Source organism: Gigantopelta aegis, chromosome 14, assembly GCF_016097555.1.
Source record: "Gigantopelta aegis isolate Gae_Host chromosome 14, Gae_host_genome, whole genome shotgun sequence".
NCBI lineage: Eukaryota > Metazoa > Mollusca > Gastropoda > Neomphalida > Peltospiridae > Gigantopelta > Gigantopelta aegis.
In genome coordinates, this window is record NC_054712.1 from 27487042 (window position 1) to 27504650 (window position 17609).

General features: G+C 35.0%; 1 protein-coding gene across 2 annotated transcripts in view; it reads left to right on the forward strand.

Annotated features, from left to right (window-relative positions):
• The first annotated feature begins 6505 nt into the window (after nucleotides 1-6505).
• LOC121388249 (retinoblastoma-like protein 1) overlaps nucleotides 6506-17609 on the forward strand; it is a 158398-nt gene continuing 147294 nt past the window's right edge. Inside the window, exons 1-4 of one of the 2 annotated variants that reach the window (XM_041519515.1) lie at nucleotides 6506-6701; nucleotides 10606-10739; nucleotides 12080-12277; nucleotides 14176-14223. In XM_041519515.1, the coding sequence (XP_041375449.1) occupies nucleotides 6564-6701; nucleotides 10606-10739; nucleotides 12080-12277; nucleotides 14176-14223 (518 nt within the window). In that variant the 5' untranslated portion in view covers nucleotides 6506-6563. The remainder of the gene's footprint in view (nucleotides 6702-10605; nucleotides 10740-12079; nucleotides 12278-14175; nucleotides 14224-17609) is intronic. The other variant, XM_041519516.1, reaches the window with a different exon arrangement.

A 17609-nucleotide genomic window follows, 5' to 3' on the forward strand; every position in this document is an offset into this window, starting at 1 on the left:
TACAAAAACAAAATAAACATCTACAAGTCACTTCTTTCGATTTGCTATCACATGCAATATTTCACTAACAAACAGTTGGCCACCAGTAATCTCTGACCCATCCATAACATCAATATACCCACTGATATAACTTTATTAAAGTTATAAAGTGTAAACATTGGAAAAATAAAAATTCATTGTTTTGCCGCCATTTTGTTTTTGACACTGAAATCCAAAGATTTGTTACTCTAATACTAATAATATGCAAAACGGTAACCAGTCTTTTATTAGTTTTAAAGGTTGCATGTCACTATTTACAAATACTTTAAATGTGTAAATTATTAATTTAATTTATAAAATATGACATACATTGCAAAAAAGGTTTTTAAAAAGCTTAGGAACACAGTATCATGAAATAGATAAATTTAACAAAGTTCCCAAATTGAAAAATTAAGCCTTAAACTGCAATACATACACTTTATGCTAATAAAGTTTCTTTTCCTTTTTTTTTTTTTTGAGGGTTTGGGGGGGGAGGGGGAGTTCCCATTCATAAGTAAATAAATAATGCTGTTAATTGTTGTAATATACAACAATATGTCGGTAACATGGATTATTTTTTATAACTTAGGTGTTTTTAGTGGAAACAATTATTTTAAAATTTTAATAGGTACGGTAACTTTATTCTAAATTGATGAAAATTATGTGCATATTTTTCTAAACAAACCATAAGGCATGCCCAATGAGCCAATCTGTTGTGTAAATTGACAAATTGACTAAACATGATCTCAGTATGAAAAATGGACATTTAAAAAGTTAATTATTTTAATTTACTGTTTTTTTTGTTTGATTAACAGTAAAAACTGGGCAAGTGAATTTTTCACCATGGCCAGTGAATTTTCAAATCAACTGGCCCTATGGCAAGTGAATTTTAAAAATATTCTAGAACCCCTGGACCTTATTTCTCTAAAAATTGATAATAAATAAAAATTACGTTAATTGTTGGAAACCAAATCTAGCTGTTGCATCACCATAACTGAACCATGATGGATGAAATTCATGTCGACCTTCTCGGCAATTTTAGTTTTTTAATTATGGACCATAGCCATAATTTAATTATTTTTACAAAATATCATTAATAAATGGAGTATGGTGGTTATGAAGATGGTTGAATAAAATACATTTAGGTACAAATCAAATAATTTTTGTTCAGGTAATACTTTGTTAGAGCATTAAATAGGTCAGTGGTCTATGACAATATGCCTTTACGGTGAATTAATAATTGCCCTCACCCAGCTACTTGATAATAATTATAATATATAATATAATTTTCTAATTGGCACATGGAGGATTTTAATAGTGGACAGGCTTAGGGGAATGATCGCGACTATAGCTGACCCAAACCACCAAATTTGGAGCAGTTAGCCTATACCTTAGGGCAGCACACTTTTTTTTAAAAGGGGGCTATTCGATAAGATGTACAACACATTTAAGATGCGACTTCGCAAATTTAGATGTCAGGTCGAGATCAACGGTCAAACTAAAATGGTATTGAGAAATGCAGAAAAAAAAGCATAAAATTTTCACAATTGAACTAGGTGTTGTTGTTTTTTTTGGTGGTTTTTGCATCTTTTGAAAATGTTAATTGAGGATCCAAAGAATACAAACTGGACACCTTAAGCATTTGAATTACTCAACATAGCTGTCAAAACACAGAACTGGCTGGATATCAGTGGGTCAAGGAATTAAGTCCGAACTACTCTCAGCTAATATTAGTAATAAGACATCGCAAGATTATTTAACTCCAAGATGGCCACCACATTATCAGTAGTACAAGGGCGAGATGCTGACGTCAAGGAAACAATTTTTATATCTTTTTGTAAGTTCTGATATACTGCATTATCATTTAAATCCAATATGGCCACAAAAATGATCACCAAGAGAACAAAGAGACCATATCTTACATTCTGTTTTATCCCACCCCCCACCAAACAAAAAAACCCCACAAACACACACACACACAACAAGAATATCAAACACTAGATTTTAGGATGCAAGGAATTCAGTTATCACATTCAGTTTTTATGCCGGACTCAGTGGGTCTGTAGGCCTACTGCATTTTTCCCTCTGGTTTATATGCAATTTTAGTTTGTAGATGGTAGACATACACCAGTTTCTCGCTGCTCCATTTAATTTTAAGCGGGGCGCCCCACCCCGCTATTCCATTTTGCCGCCCTCCTTTCACGTTCCCCACCCTCCTTTATTTTTGAGCGCCCTCCTTTATTTTTGAGCGCCCCTCTTTATTTTCCAGCACCTATCTCTGCTATTTCCAAATGCACTTTTTTCCACACAAAATACAACGATCAGTCTGCACACTGGACATCAAAGGAAACAAGCCGCGTTGTGTACGAAAAAGCAATTGACGAAACATTTACGACAGTTACCGTAACGTAATTTAACAGTATTTTTAACAGCCTCTATTTTGTCCAATATCTGTATCCATTTGTATGTTTGATAGACACAATAAAAGTTATATTTTATGTAAGCAATGAAAACATTTTATTTTTTACGGATTCGACAATCTCCGATTGAAAAAAAACCTCTTATTTGGCGCCAAATTTGTCATGTGATCAGAACAGTCATTCTGTCTTTTGTTTCCACTAACTATCGTTTGATATTTTGTCCTCAGTTGCAGATATAATTGGTTGAAACTGATGATTTTTACTTTCTGTTATTCTGTTTATTCAGCAGTTCTTTATAAAATATTGTAAACTTTTCATTTTGAGGGGATATGAACGCTTATAAAAACAACGGAAGTGGTAGTGTTTATCATTAAAATCATTTATCTTGAGTGCCAAATAATATATACACCGTCTTTACAAAAACGAAACTACTTTTTATCAGCTGGCGATAATATTTTATCACAGCGATCGATTCATTCGAAGATCACTTTACAAACATCTTTATTGTTTTTTGTATATCTTGAAATCTTTATTAAAACTTTGATCCATCCAGCAAAACCGGAACTGCCCGTGAATGTCAGACCGATATCATCTTCGGTTGAATTAAAAGACGAGTCTTTTTTTTTTTTTATAAACCCCATTGCACTTTTTTTGTAGGCAAAATAAGGAGTATGCCTTTACTCAGTCTACCAACACACAACAATATGGTAACCAAACTACTTCCCCCTCCCCCCCCCCTTTTTTTTTCTTTTCGTTTATTGGTGGGTTTTTTTTTTTTTTTTTTGAAGGGTGTCGTGCCGAGCGGCCGCCCTCCTTTAATTTTCACCCAGCGAGAACACTGCATACACAACATTTTTCCATTATCCCTTATTTGATACCCAAGGTCATTTTCACGTCATTGTGGACGCAGCCCAGTGGTATTTAGCGCTCGACTGATGCGTGGTCAATCTAGGATCGATTCCCGTCAAGGGGCCCAATGGTAGGTAGAACAACGAAAAATTAGAAAATAAATATGTGGTGAAGTTTTTCATTTTAAACAAAAATGTAAATTAATGAAAATCGAACGGAAAAATATTTAGTGGTTAGAAAGTTATAGCCCTTTGAAGTTTGGCGCGCTGTGAAATATGTCTGCCAAATTTTGACTCGCTTTTTTAAACTTGCCGGTTAAACTTAACTACTGATCGCCATGTGTATATTTCACTTTAAAATGGAACTGAAACACGCCAAATATTATTCTGGAATATGTAATAGTGGTTTTGAAGCCACTGGGAAATGGTAACATTATAATGTTAAAATGTTGTCATGAACCCTAACGTCGTTATAAACGTAAAATCGGAAAATAAGCAATACAAAGCGACGTTGTTGTTTTCACAACTTAAATATCAGGACAATGCAACGATACCCCATTCATTTCCAACTTCTATTATGCATAAATAGTGAAACAATGTTACATTAAAAAATAAAGGTACTCCACATGGGCGTTTGAATGAGCACGTGACAGGGACTAGTCCATTATAATACAATAGGGTAAAACAGTGTTTAATGATAGTGAAAATATTTTGAAGAAAATAAAGTTGGTGGTGGGTCTTTTGGGGGTGGTGGTGGGTCTTTTGGGGGAGGTGGTGGTGGTGGTGGTAATGATGGGGTTGGGTTTTTTTTTTGGTGGGAGATTTCTTGATTTAGCTGAGTAACAAAAAATACATTTTGAAAAAAAATATAAAAGGCTAAAAAAAAATTGTTTAAACGATAATAATACAGATGTGATTAATGATAGTGAAAATATTTCGAGAAAAAAAGAAGTTGTTTATTAATAAATAATAATAATAATAATAATAATAATACAAATGTGATTATTGCATGCCACTGTAACTATAGATAGAAAATGTGCGTGTTCGTCTGGGTTATATGTTTGTTTTTGTTCTTTTTGGGGGTGGCTGGGGGGATGGGCGTGAGTGTGTGTTTGCCGGGGGGGGGGGGGTATTTTGTATTTTATTTTGGGGTGGGGTTGGTGTTGTTACTGGGGTGGTTTGGGGAAGGGGAGGTGGTGGATTGGGCTATTCGTTTGTTTTTTGTTTTATTTATGTTTATTTATTTTGATTTGCCTGCCAGTTATGCTTACAATCATGGGTACAACAATGTCTTCATTCTAACATGTTGGACATCTAGGCCCTACCTATCTTGAAAAATCGACATGCAAGACCAATATAAACATGTTTATACAAATACTAATGTTACAGTTTTTAGTCGATGTTTTTAGGATAAATTATTTTTGCTGTTATTACAGCAAAATATGCAATTTAGCATGTTTATAATACAATTTAATGTACATATAAAATTTGAAGCATTGAAACGAAATATTTTGCAAAACAGGCGCCTGTGCAGGAAATTGTGTAGAGGTCTAGACTGGCTAGCAAAGGTTTTTGTGTATGTTTTGGGGTGGGGTGGGGGTGGGGGTGGGGTCATGTTTCCCTGGAAAATACATTAAAAAAGAACAATATAGCATGTGGGGAAGGTACCGTGTGCTGATCGGAATATTACCTAAAATATCTAAAAGAAATTATTTAACTATTAAAATTGTATTACTGTCACACACAATTCTTTATAAAAACTGTAGGTGTGTTTCTATGAAGTTATGCTAATTAATGTGAGGCAAGATTGCAGCTTTAAAAAAAAGAAGACAATTTCCATGCAAGAAACAACCAAAACAATGTAATTGTGGGTGAGAGCTCGCTAGCCATAATGTATTCGGGCTAGATTCACCTCCGATAGTTGACACATGGTCAGTTATAACAAAACGCAATTTCAGCAACTTAGGCCCTAATATTTATTTTTAAAAACTAAAACACATGTAACATACTAGGCAGTGCCACCTTGAAGCGATGCATTATGGAATTGATAAAATGGCTGCCGCCATGACTGCTGAGACAACCCCAATTAGGACGCCTTGCGCTCAAATGCGCTAGGGTGAAATGACTTGAAACTTCAAAGAAAACATAGAAATATGTTCAATTTAACAACTGAATATATGAACTCGATGTGCCGAAGTATAGAAATATGTTCAAAATTCATTTCGTTATCAGTGACAAAATCGACCTTTCTCTATAATGAGCCACGTCTTAAATCCCTCAAAACACTTCTAAAAGAAGCCATTGACGTCAGACAAAATTATCATGTGACCCTATCAGCTGTAAAAATGGCCGCGACGTCATACTTGTTACGCGACGTCATTGACTGAGCTCTCTTGAAAATCGTTATTGGTGTAGTTTTAACCGAATTACAAATTAAATAATTATATCTGTTGGAAAGACGATAAAACGCTGTGTATGTACATCTATTTAATATCACTGTATTTCATTGGGAAGCTGTAATATGTGTGTTGAAAAGTGAGTCATTTAAGCTGGTGGCAGATATGCAGCGCAAAGTGACGTCAAACTTTGTCATACCTACCATTGGCTTATTTATCGTTCCAGCCAATGCACCACGACTGGTAGGAAAGGCCGTGGTATGTGCATATAAAGATTCCAAAAATGTTTGACATATCCAATAGCCGTTGATTAAAATATTTAAATCACTGTGCTCTAGTGGTGTCGTTAAACAAAACAAACTGTTACGTAATTGTTGAACACATTAGGGCCTATATAACTTTTTTTGTTACGTCTTGACTAAACTATTAACTGAATATATTCCTAATCACACACGTTAATTACATCTCTACCACAAAATTTTAGCGATGTTATGTATTATATTCTACATGCATAAATTAAAAATATATAAAACCGGCAACGTAGTAACATCTATTTATAGTTGACCTTATTTGACCCAATGTTTACATTTTAAGACAGAACTTTTTATATATCCTCTATATCAGTTCTGTTTTAGGACAAATGTACATTTTTAGTATAAAATATTATATAACAACAAAGTACACGAGGCTGCCCGCTTGTTTGGTAAATAAACCAGTCATATTTAATCAGCTGGCAGCGCTATGTTTCCCGCGCTTCGAGTCTTCGGAACGTGCCAATTCGACGTAGACATGTCCTCTATTTTCCCGCCACTGAGTGCGGGACTGAAAATGTTTATGTCTGCGCGGCCATTGTGAGGGCTCGTACGATTAAAGGAATTGCGATGGGTTTATCTGACGAGGGAGAAGAAAGTGTCTTACAGAGATACGAAGAATTATGTTTAGACTTGAACATGGACAAAAATGCCAAAGAGGATGCTTGGCAGTCGTATCAGAGAATACGGACAAACTTCACACTCGAGGTAATGTTTGGCTGTCGAGCAGCCATGTTGCTTGCATTTAAATGACCAAAGCCGAATATTTACCGTTGTCCATTTCACGATCGCTTATTTTATAACGGGACTTATTGCGCTTGTGTTCTAATAACAGCAGTTAGACTTTTCAGCAGTCTTTTTGTTGACTTTTAATTGTTATATCAATAATTAGATAACTGCTTACAATTTAAAAAAAAGAGGAGAAAATCTCGGGTTTAGTTCTCTGACATTTCGTAACCGGTTCAGTAACAGTAAATTAATTTGTTAAAAATTGAACGCGAAGGCCACCTACTCAAGAATGACTGCTGTTTATAACATGTTAGTTGTTAATAATATTCTAGCCATGTTTTTATACACAAACATTGAATGAAGCATTTTTAATTTCCAGTTGGTGGGCTTTTTTGCTTTGTTGAAAAAACATTAAATAGCCAATTTTATTTGTAGATCTATATGAGAGCATTTGCCCATTGGGGTCTTTCAAAACCCCCTTTTTTCAATAATTGTTTTGTCTTAAAATTCTAGTTGGGAAACCATAGCGCATATTAGGGGAGATTCGGATAATTGCGGACAGTCTCGGACAGTCTCAACCATACTGCCGCTACATTCCGTTTTTATACATTAAACATTTCATTTTATTGTCTGCAAATTGTAATGAGACTACAGATAGTTCTTGAAAATCCATGTTTCTATTTTATCCCGGTGTCACTTTAAAAAGAAAAACAAACAACATTCACAAAAATAGTATCTTACGTCACATGTACACTGGCATTGGTCACGTGATATAATTTATTTCTTCAAATGTTTTCACTGGATAGGTCTACCAAAATTTGAGTAAAACATTTCAGAATGAGAATACATTTGTGTATTTTAAGAATCTTTTATAATAAGATACATGTATAGCTTAATTTTTAAAAAGCAAAAACAATCGTATTAACAATAATAATTGATAAAATTAACAGAATAAACTTGTCCGCAGTTGAACGACTACATAAACAGCAGTAGTTTAATTGCGGACAACATAATAAGTACACTGCAGGGATGGATCTATTCTAAATAAATATTTGTTTTATATAATAATAAATTCATTTTTATTTCATTTCAATTGTGTTTAAAATGCTTTCCAGACGGTTCGTCCACTGGACAATTCTTCCACAGACGATTCCACCACTCACCTCAGACAATTCGTCCACTCGACTGCATTTTTTTCAAACAAATTGATAGTTATTTCTTTGACATTGTAATCGTTTCTTAACATTATTTTGTGGTATACTATAACCAAAAAAGTAAAATAGAGTTAGAATTCAACATTACTATCCTGTTTTTATTAACTGTTTGTACTCATTATCATGCGGATGATTCGTCCACGGACGATTCGTCCACTCGCTCGTACACAATGTGGTAAATAGGTAATGCAAGCCTCCGCGTCGGAAGACTTTATTACCCCCCGCCCCCCTCCCGTCATGTTCTCCTTCAATGGCGTAAATTCTATCCACTGTACCCTCCCTCGTCACGTTATCCCCATATGCCTAATAACCTCGAAATAAAATTTAAATTTGTTGGCTTCTATTCCAATTTAATTAAATGTACATTAAAAAACAATTCAACAAAACAACAAATGTCATTCAAAAGTTAACATATTTGACAGTAGTAGAAATGCACAAGCGAATGTTTTTGGTCAATTAAATCAGTGTAGAATCGATGAATGGTATTTCGTCGTTGTTAACTGCACAAATCACTGTAGGAGATTATCCATTCAAATATCACTGGAAGAGAAACGTCCAACAGTCAGCCGACTAATGAATATAATTTCGTAACAGCACGAATCAATTCTTTGGCAATAATTTCGTCATTGGTGTAGCGTCTCCAAATGGCAAAGAATTCTCACTGCCGGGTCCTATGATTCAGCCGTTGCATCCGTCCATACAACCCTGAGCGTGCTGTAACCTCACCGTGGTGCAGGGGTGTAACATTCTCTTTGAGAATGGCCAATTCAGCACATATTGTACTAAAAACATCTTACGACATGTAGCGTGAAAGGCGTACATTATAGAAACAAACAATAACCGAATAAATAGAAACACCAAAGAATTATGTCTGCAGAGCATTGTTACAAAAACATCTACCAAGCGTAATCTAATGCAATATCATTTATTTTCACCTTTGTAAATTTATGACACAGCAAAAAAAATACGGGGTAAAATATATCTAATAATTTATTTAGCCCCCACGTACGTGTAGTACACATTATTTAGGCCATGGACGAAATGTACTGGGGAAATAAAAACCCAGTGGACGAATCGTCCGGAACTGATTTTGTGTAGTGGACGAATCGTCTCGAGTTCCTCAATGGATGAATTTTCAGTGGACGAATCGTCTGTGGACGAATTGTCCAGTGGACGAATCGACTGCATCCCTTTAAAATAGCAACATTTGGATATGCGGTTTGAATGGCACAATAGACAAAAACGTGGGTTCGGAAAATAACTTTTAACTTAATTGCATATAATTACTGTTTTACTTGGTTTGTTTCTTCAGAAGATGATAAAAGATAATTTTACAGATTTACTAGTTTAGTTATTTATATTTTGTAACAAAATAAATGTTTAAAAATGCTGTGGATCAAAAGAAAATTGTATCCATTGACCATGTCTGCATTTTGCCGACGTACGTCCGCATTTCGCCTCCTCTTACCATTCGTACTTTATTGTAATTTACGGTAACAAAATAGAATCTACCCAATGGCTGGTTGTGATATATAGTGACAGGAAAAACAGCCAATCATGTAGTGTTCTGTTTCCATGTGGGAAATACAGCGGAAGCCAGAGTGTCCGCAATTACCCGAATCTCCCCTAACTCTGTATTTTCTATGTCCATTCGGACTAAGGAAACCATAGCAGTAATAATTGGAGTATGCAACATGTTTGATTAATTTTTGATTAATTTTGGGTGTTCTACTTTTAAACATCAGGAAACCACTGATTTAAAGACAATCTTGCAGCAGTGAGAATGCTGAATTGCAGCGTGATACTATACACATGGCTTGCTTGAGTTGTGGAAATCCTGGAAAGTCATACCATTCGAAATTTTGGAGTGGCAACTGGCAATGCTTCTGCAAAAGTTACTCTAAAATTGATATGCAATGGCACATTTTAATGCCTTCGTTAAACTAATAGAGAGAGAGAGAGAAAAAAAAAAAAAAGCCTTCACATGGAACTCTTTGGCCTATTCGAAATGTAGAAACCAAATTTTACCATTCAATATAATTTGCCTTGTTTTGGTCCGAAAACCAGTGTTTGACAATTTTTTAATTTTTTTTGAACAAATGTTTGAGAAAGTCACTAGCCCTCACAGAAGCTTTTTGACTAGTGCCTTATGATTATAGTAATACAGGTGATAATTTCTACTAGCTCAGACTAAAAATTCACTAGCTGGGACTGAGGGTTAGTGTATTTGTCGAACCCTGGTCCGAGAACATACGAAAGTGAAATCTCGCCTGAACCAGGTGCACATTGTACGTGCTCAGCGCTGAGAGAACCGCTTAGCTGACAACCGTGTCGATAGAGATATGGGAAGTTTGTATGGATTTTTGAAACCTAACAATTGGTAACAATATCACACCATTGGATTCAAGATAACTTCTGTGTATGGCGGGAAGTTGGACAGCCTTTATAATTATATTTCTAAGTGAACAAGGTGGTTTTGTTTCAATACCACTCAGCTCTATTTAAAAATGTCATTTATTACATAAAATGTTTTCATCATATCGGGCATGGAATTTGCTACATAAATAAGTATATGGACCTTTAAATACAATATGTTCGAACTCCCTTATGCTGGAAGTGGATATAAGCATGATTGACTGTAAATTCTAGTGAAAATGTTTGTCTTACAGGGAGATCAGATGCACTGGCTTGCATGTGCTCTGTACGAGTCGTGTCGGCGAAGTGTCGTGCCCACAGTAGGTCGAGGTCAAGTGGAAGGCAATTGTGTTTCTCTCACTCGTCTTCTTCGATCGGCAAGATTCAGGTAATTAAGCCGTAGTCTAATTAGTTAAAGGTCAGGTCACAACGCTCGAAATAAGTAAAATATGGCCTATTATTATTTTTTAAAATAGGAGGCCAAAAGAAATGTGGCCTGCTGAAAATAAAACAACATAGGATAATGGGAGGGTTTTGCATAGTGTGTGAAAAATAAGTTCCTCTAAGGTACATTTTAGAGCATCATGGAATTAAAATATTACAGATTCTACGTCTACAAAATGGGACTGGTTTTTGTTTTTCGCAGGTTGCTAATTCAAGCCCAGGATTGTACAGCAATTGACTTACTAAGGGCAAAACTGCACATTCTTAGCTAATACTAATAAAACATTTTGCAGACATTTGAAACTGCTAGCTTTAACTAACAGATGGCATGCAATCTGTCATTGTTGAACAGTGTAGCAAGTCAAATGCATCTCATCTTAACCAAACAAGGGGGCGGGACGTAGCTCGGTGGTACAGTGCTCGTTTGCTGTGCGGTCTGTCTGGAATCGATCCCCATTGGTGGGCCCATTGGGCTGTTTCTCGTTCCAGCCAGTGCACCACACCTAGTATATCAAAGGCCGTGGTATGTGGTATCCTGCCTGTGGGATGGTGCATATAGAAAGATCCATTGCTGCTAATTGAAAAGAGTAGCCCATGAAGTGGTGACAGCAGGTTTCTTCTCAATATCTGTGTGGTCCGTAACCATATGTTCGACGCCATATAACTGTAAATAAAATGTGTTGAGTGTGTCGTTAAATAAAACATTTCCTTAATTTCCTTAACCAAACAAAATAAATCCTCTTGAAATGTGTAGCTAGTTCTTGAATTAGATTTTTAGTAGTTAAGAAATATTTCCATCAAATTAATCTTTCATTTGATTTACACTACACACTATTTATTATCGGTTATTGGATGTCATCAGAGGTAACCTGCTACATTTTTCCTAATGCAGCAAAGGATCTTTTATATGCGCTTTCCCAGACAGAAAAGCACATGCAGCGGCTTTGATCAGTTGTGCACTGGTTGGAATGAGAAAAAACCCCAATCAGTTGTATGGATCCACCAAGGTGGTTCGATCCTGTGACACAAACATCTCAAGCAAGCACTCAAACAACTGTGTTAAATCCCACCCCTCCACTAGCTATAGCATTGCTCTGCTGACTTCACCATGTCTTCATGTCGCAGATCATAAAGAAGGTTTGAAGTAATATGAGAAGGTTCAGAGGACAATTTAGAAGCCATTGGCAATTAAACATTATTATTCCTAGGTGCCTACTCAAAAATGTAATTGCCTTTGATGACCCAAACAAATATTTCTGTTTCTTTTTCTCTCTGTTATTTTAGTCTTATCCAGTTCTTCAGCAAAATGAAAAAATGGTCTGACATGGCAAATTTACCACAGGAGTTCCGAGATAAAGTTGACAAGCTAGAGAGAAACTTTGCAGTTTCCACAGTGATATTCAAAAAGTTCGAACCAATATTTCTGGACATTTTTCAAAACCCCCTAGAAACCAACAAACAACAGCGGAGTAGGAAACAGAGGTTCGTATATCACTATTTATTTGTAGAGCTTGGTTTACTTTCAAACTATCGCAAATAACTCAATTATAACCCCTGCTTTATTCTTTTTGAAAATTGTGTTGCAGTGTGGCTGCTATTCTGGACGTGACAACTTTGTTAGCGAACATTTCTGGCTTTTAAAAAATGATTGTCCTGACTATTGCTTTTTGAAATAATGTCATTTTTATGTTATTTCTTAGACATGACATTTTTTGTGGTGTTCTGTCTCTGCTGCAATTTCTGCATTAAGTTTTTTTTCGAACTGCATCCTATTGTCAATACAGCACACGATCACTGGGGTCTCTTAATGGCTTTAAAACAAGTACAATAATGTTGGCCAGTGATATTTATACCTGTTAGTTTGATCATGGTTTGTCTGAATATGAAAAAAATATACATTGTTGCTAAGATTTTACCATAGATTATTTCAGTTTTGTGTGTATTGTTGGAACGTTAATTGATAAAACTGTGTGCTGAATGTTGTATCTTTGATTCTTTAATTGATAAAACTATGTGCTGAATGTTGTTGTATCGTTGGATTTTTAATTGATAAAACTATGTGCTGAATGTTGTTGTACATCATTGGATCTTTAATTGATAAAACTGTGCTGAATATTGTATCATTGGATCTTTAATTAATATACCTGTGTGCTGAATGTTATATTGTTGGATCTTTAATTGATATAACTATATGCGGAATGTTGTATCGTTGGATCTTCAATTGATATAACTATGTGCTGAATGTTGTTGTATCGTTGGATCTTTAATTGACATAACTATATGCTGAATGTTGTTGGATCTTTAATTGATAAAACTGTGTGCTGAATGTTGTTGTATCGTTGGATTTTTAATTGAAAAAACTATGTGCTGAATGTTGTTGTATCGTTGGATCTTTAATTGATATAACTTTGTGCTGAATGTTGTTAAATACGAGAACGATTGTTTCATTTGTGCGAACTCCGTGCAAATCAAATTTTGCGTAAGCTATTTTTTGTTTGCGCAAAATTCAGGGAACTGTTTACATTGACATAACAGGTTAGGTCAACAGGGTTTCTGCCAGAGGGTAAAATGGGTATGGCGCCATACCCCGATTTTTGGGCAGATTTTTTTTTTTAAGTTAACCTTTTGACAAAATTAATTACTCTTATCATTAATGTATTATTTTCTTAACCCTAACCCATTTTCTTTCTGGGGGAGGCCTCTCATACACCCTGTTGACTGTGGTTGCATTCACTTCCATAGTGCCATACCCAAACTTTTCTTTCTAGCAGAAACACTGGTCAAGAGAAAATGGGTTACCTGAAATTAATTTTGCTTAACGCATAAATGGGTTACACAAATTTTCAATTCTTAGAGGCTTGTTAAACTTTTATTTATGCATGTCAATTGTATATAAAACATTTTTGATGATAACATTTTAAAATATAATAATACAAACATATTTTACGGTTCCATTCATTCACTACAGCTGTCTATACACATTTTTGACAAAATATTTGAATCAACTTTATTACCTTTGCCTGACATGCAATGGCTATCCAATTTATATGCTGTGGCATCCATAAACATTTATTCTTTCATTCTATATTTTTACTACAAAAGTCTGGAGTTTAAGATTCAATTCCAGAGACCAAACCCAGATAGGTTAATTCTTTATTCAGGGAGGTGATTGTTCAGCCTTTTATTTAGTTTCAGTTTATTTTCTTTCGCATAAAATACTTTTTAAATGGATTTAATTTGATCTGAAATGCTGAAAAATTACCTGTGTTTCAGCATCAGAAAGAGCATTTCAGATTTTAATTTTAAATTTGGGTATCACATCCCTGTTTATTATATCCCTGGTCATTAAACACATTTTTCTTCTCATACTTTCCTTCCAGACCATGCAGGAGTAACAGGCAGCAGTTAACTTTATCCAACAGTGACAGGTATTTAAGTTGCCGCGGTCATGCTCGACTCGGAACGAAATTAACGAGACTGTATTTAAGTTGCCGCGGTCATGCTTGACTTGGAACAAAATTAACAAGACTGTATTTAAGGTGCCGCAGTCATGCTTGACTCGGAACAAAATTAATATGACTATTTAAGTTGCTGTAGTCATGCTTGACTTGGAACAAAATTAACAAGTCTATTTAAGTTGCCGCTATCATGCTTGACTTGGAACAACATTCATGACACTATACAAAGGTGCTGTTGTCATCCTTGACTCGGAACAAAATAATACGACTATATTTAAGTTGCCTCAGTCATGCTTGACTCGGGAACAAAATTAACTTAAAAAGTTTATGTCACGGCTGTCAAATTAGAGGTTAGAATACAGTTAAAATGCCGTTACATTTTACCTATGACAATTATATATATACCTATTTGAAATTACCAAGACTTGCATACATGACTGTTTGAAAAGACCAACACTTGTTTTTGTATGCACTTTATTATATTTGACTTAAAACAAAGTTAACGAGACTGTTCTGAATGCAACTTGTTTGAAGTCTACTACCAGCTGACATTTGTTTTGCATCTTTGTGTAACTAATTGTTGAATTAACTCATGAATGGATCCAGAATTTACAGTCTAACTGTATCACAGCAAAATATTTCATAATTTTAGGTAACTAGAAGTTGGTTCACATGACTTTTATCACCGTCTTTTGGTTGAGTGAAGTATGTTTGCATAATAAGTGAGTCAACTAATCCAAACATGATTCTGTAATTAATATTTGATTGATATTTTCAATTTGTTACAAACTGATAAGCAGTGAGGTACTGTATTCAGTTTGATGTGATACCCATCAAGCATTCTTTGCAAGGAAAAGAGTGCTCACTTTTGTTCACCTTTACACTTGCCTGGAATATTTTACGAGAGTGGCAAATTGATCCTAGCAATAGTATTTTTAATACATTTTATTTGAAACTTCATGTGACTGCTCACCTAGCACTTTTTCAGGAGAGTGTATTTTTAGCTTACCTTGATTTTGCTCATGGCGAAAGTTAAAAGTTTGGTTTGTTTAATGACACCATTAGAGGACTGATTTATTCATCACTGGTTATTGGGTCATATAGGCTTAGAGAGGAAACATAAATTTTTCCATTAGTAGCCTGGGATCTTTCATATGCACTATCCCACAGACAGGATAGCACATACCATAACCTTTGATGTACCAGTCTTGGTACACTAATAAAAAGAGAAATAGCCCAGGGTTCACTAGCGGGGATCGATCCTGGACCGATTGTGAATCAAGCAAGCACTTCAACACTGTCCCATTCCAAAGACTGTCAGAATAAAAAAAATCAGTTATATTGGGTGTGTGTGTGTGTGAGCGAGCGATGGTTACAAGTTTGCAGAATATCTGGATCCATTCACACTAATTTATTCATGGTGATGGTCTTCATTTTTCTATTTCAGCTGATTGTTCTGTAATGCACTTGATAGATCTCAGTATATTAATTTCAGTTATTCACTAATTTTATGATGAATATTGAATTTATATGCATGGATGTTAATGGCAACCAAGATATATGTGTTCTGGCAATTTCCTTGTTACTTTTTCAGACCAAGCATTATACAACTCTAGATCTATATTTCAGGGTTTAATTTCAAGCTGTTTGATATACATTTGGATTTTGTGCAAATATTTGATGATGAATTTTCCTTTAAAAAACCCACCCCAAAACAAAACACCAGAATTTAAGAATTAGCATTTAAAATTACTATTTTTTAGATTAATTCAAATAGAATTAGACTACACTTTTTCAACTAGAATTTACTGATAACATTTATTTATCCAACCTAAACCATACTTCATTAAAAAGTTAAATGAAATTGATAAGAATATTTGTTTAAAAAATAGAGCTTTACAGAATATGTTTAGCTATTTGTAATTAAAAAAAAAATATCTTGAATACTGATCATGAAAAATAGAAATTGATGTCTTACGTCATCAGGACCTATAAGTACCTTCTAGAACAATCTTTATTTCAGTCAGTAGTTACGACTAAAGTAAAAGGAAGCCGGGCTAAAAATTCATGTGTGAATCCAATTCGCGCAAGCATAAAACATCTGAATCTATTTGGATTCGTGTGAACTATTTCCACAAATTTATTAAATTGAAGTCAGTGAGTAAAACGTTACCGAATTAAAAAAAAAAAAGTCTGGTTATCAATCTCCAGTTTAAACTGGCTTCAAAAGCTTACCATACATTCGAATCCATGCATGTTCGAAACAGTGGTTTATCGAGACTAGTCTGGCCTGAAGCCAAGCAGTGGTTGGCCTATTTCTATGAACCAAATTGCCAACGAAGAGAACCAAAAGGAACATGTTTATTCAGTTCTTACATAATAACAAAGACTAATTTAGTGTGCCAAATTTAATAATACATCAACCATTTCTATGTTAGTTCGCTGATATTATGTTCCTAACCTTGAAATACCTGCTTTTTTTAATCAATAAATATTTTTGTCGGTTACAGAAATGTACTTCAGTAATATCCATACAAAAATGCGCTGTTTACGAATAAGCAATCTTCGAAAAGTAACCTGGGCTGCGTTCAGCCACAGGGGTGCACAAATGTGAAATTGTGATAGGTTGCCCGGTGGGCAACCAGTAGCTGAAGTTTGGTTGCCCAACATCATCTCTTGGTTGCCCACATATTTCATAAAACGTTTTATGAATATAATTTTGAACCGTCTTTAAAATGAAACTGAAATTTAAAATGTTTTTATTATTATCATTACTTATCAGTTTAGTTTTATTTCTTTTTTAACATTGTTTATCTACAGCTCATCTTCGCTTAGGCTGAAAAAAAGTGTTTTGTTTAACGACACCACTGGAACACACTGATTAATTAATCATCGGCTATTGGATGTCGAACATTTAGTAATTCTGACTCGTAGTCATCAGAGGAAACCCACTACATTTTTCCTAATGCAGCAAGGGATCTTTTATATTAGGTGTCGGATAGATTATGTAACCGATTGTTCACATCGGAAGATAGAAAATGGCTTAGCCAAATTTTTAGCTCAGAACTGGATGGTTGTTGGCGTAGTTTGTGGCCTTTCACATGTCTTGTGCCCTTTGCTAATAGCCACCATTCTGAAACGTATCTGTCTGCATTGAACTCGTCAAAACATGCACGGTGGACGCTGAGTGGATGGCAGCGTTAGGGTGGATATTTATATTTGTCAGTCAAGTTATCAGTTTCGATACTTTTGAATTGCCCGTGACTGTCCGAGTGTCGGGAAGTTTTGTTTTATGATTTTCTTGGTTGCCCGTCGAGCAACTGTTTGACAAAGAATGGTTGCCCACAACATATTTT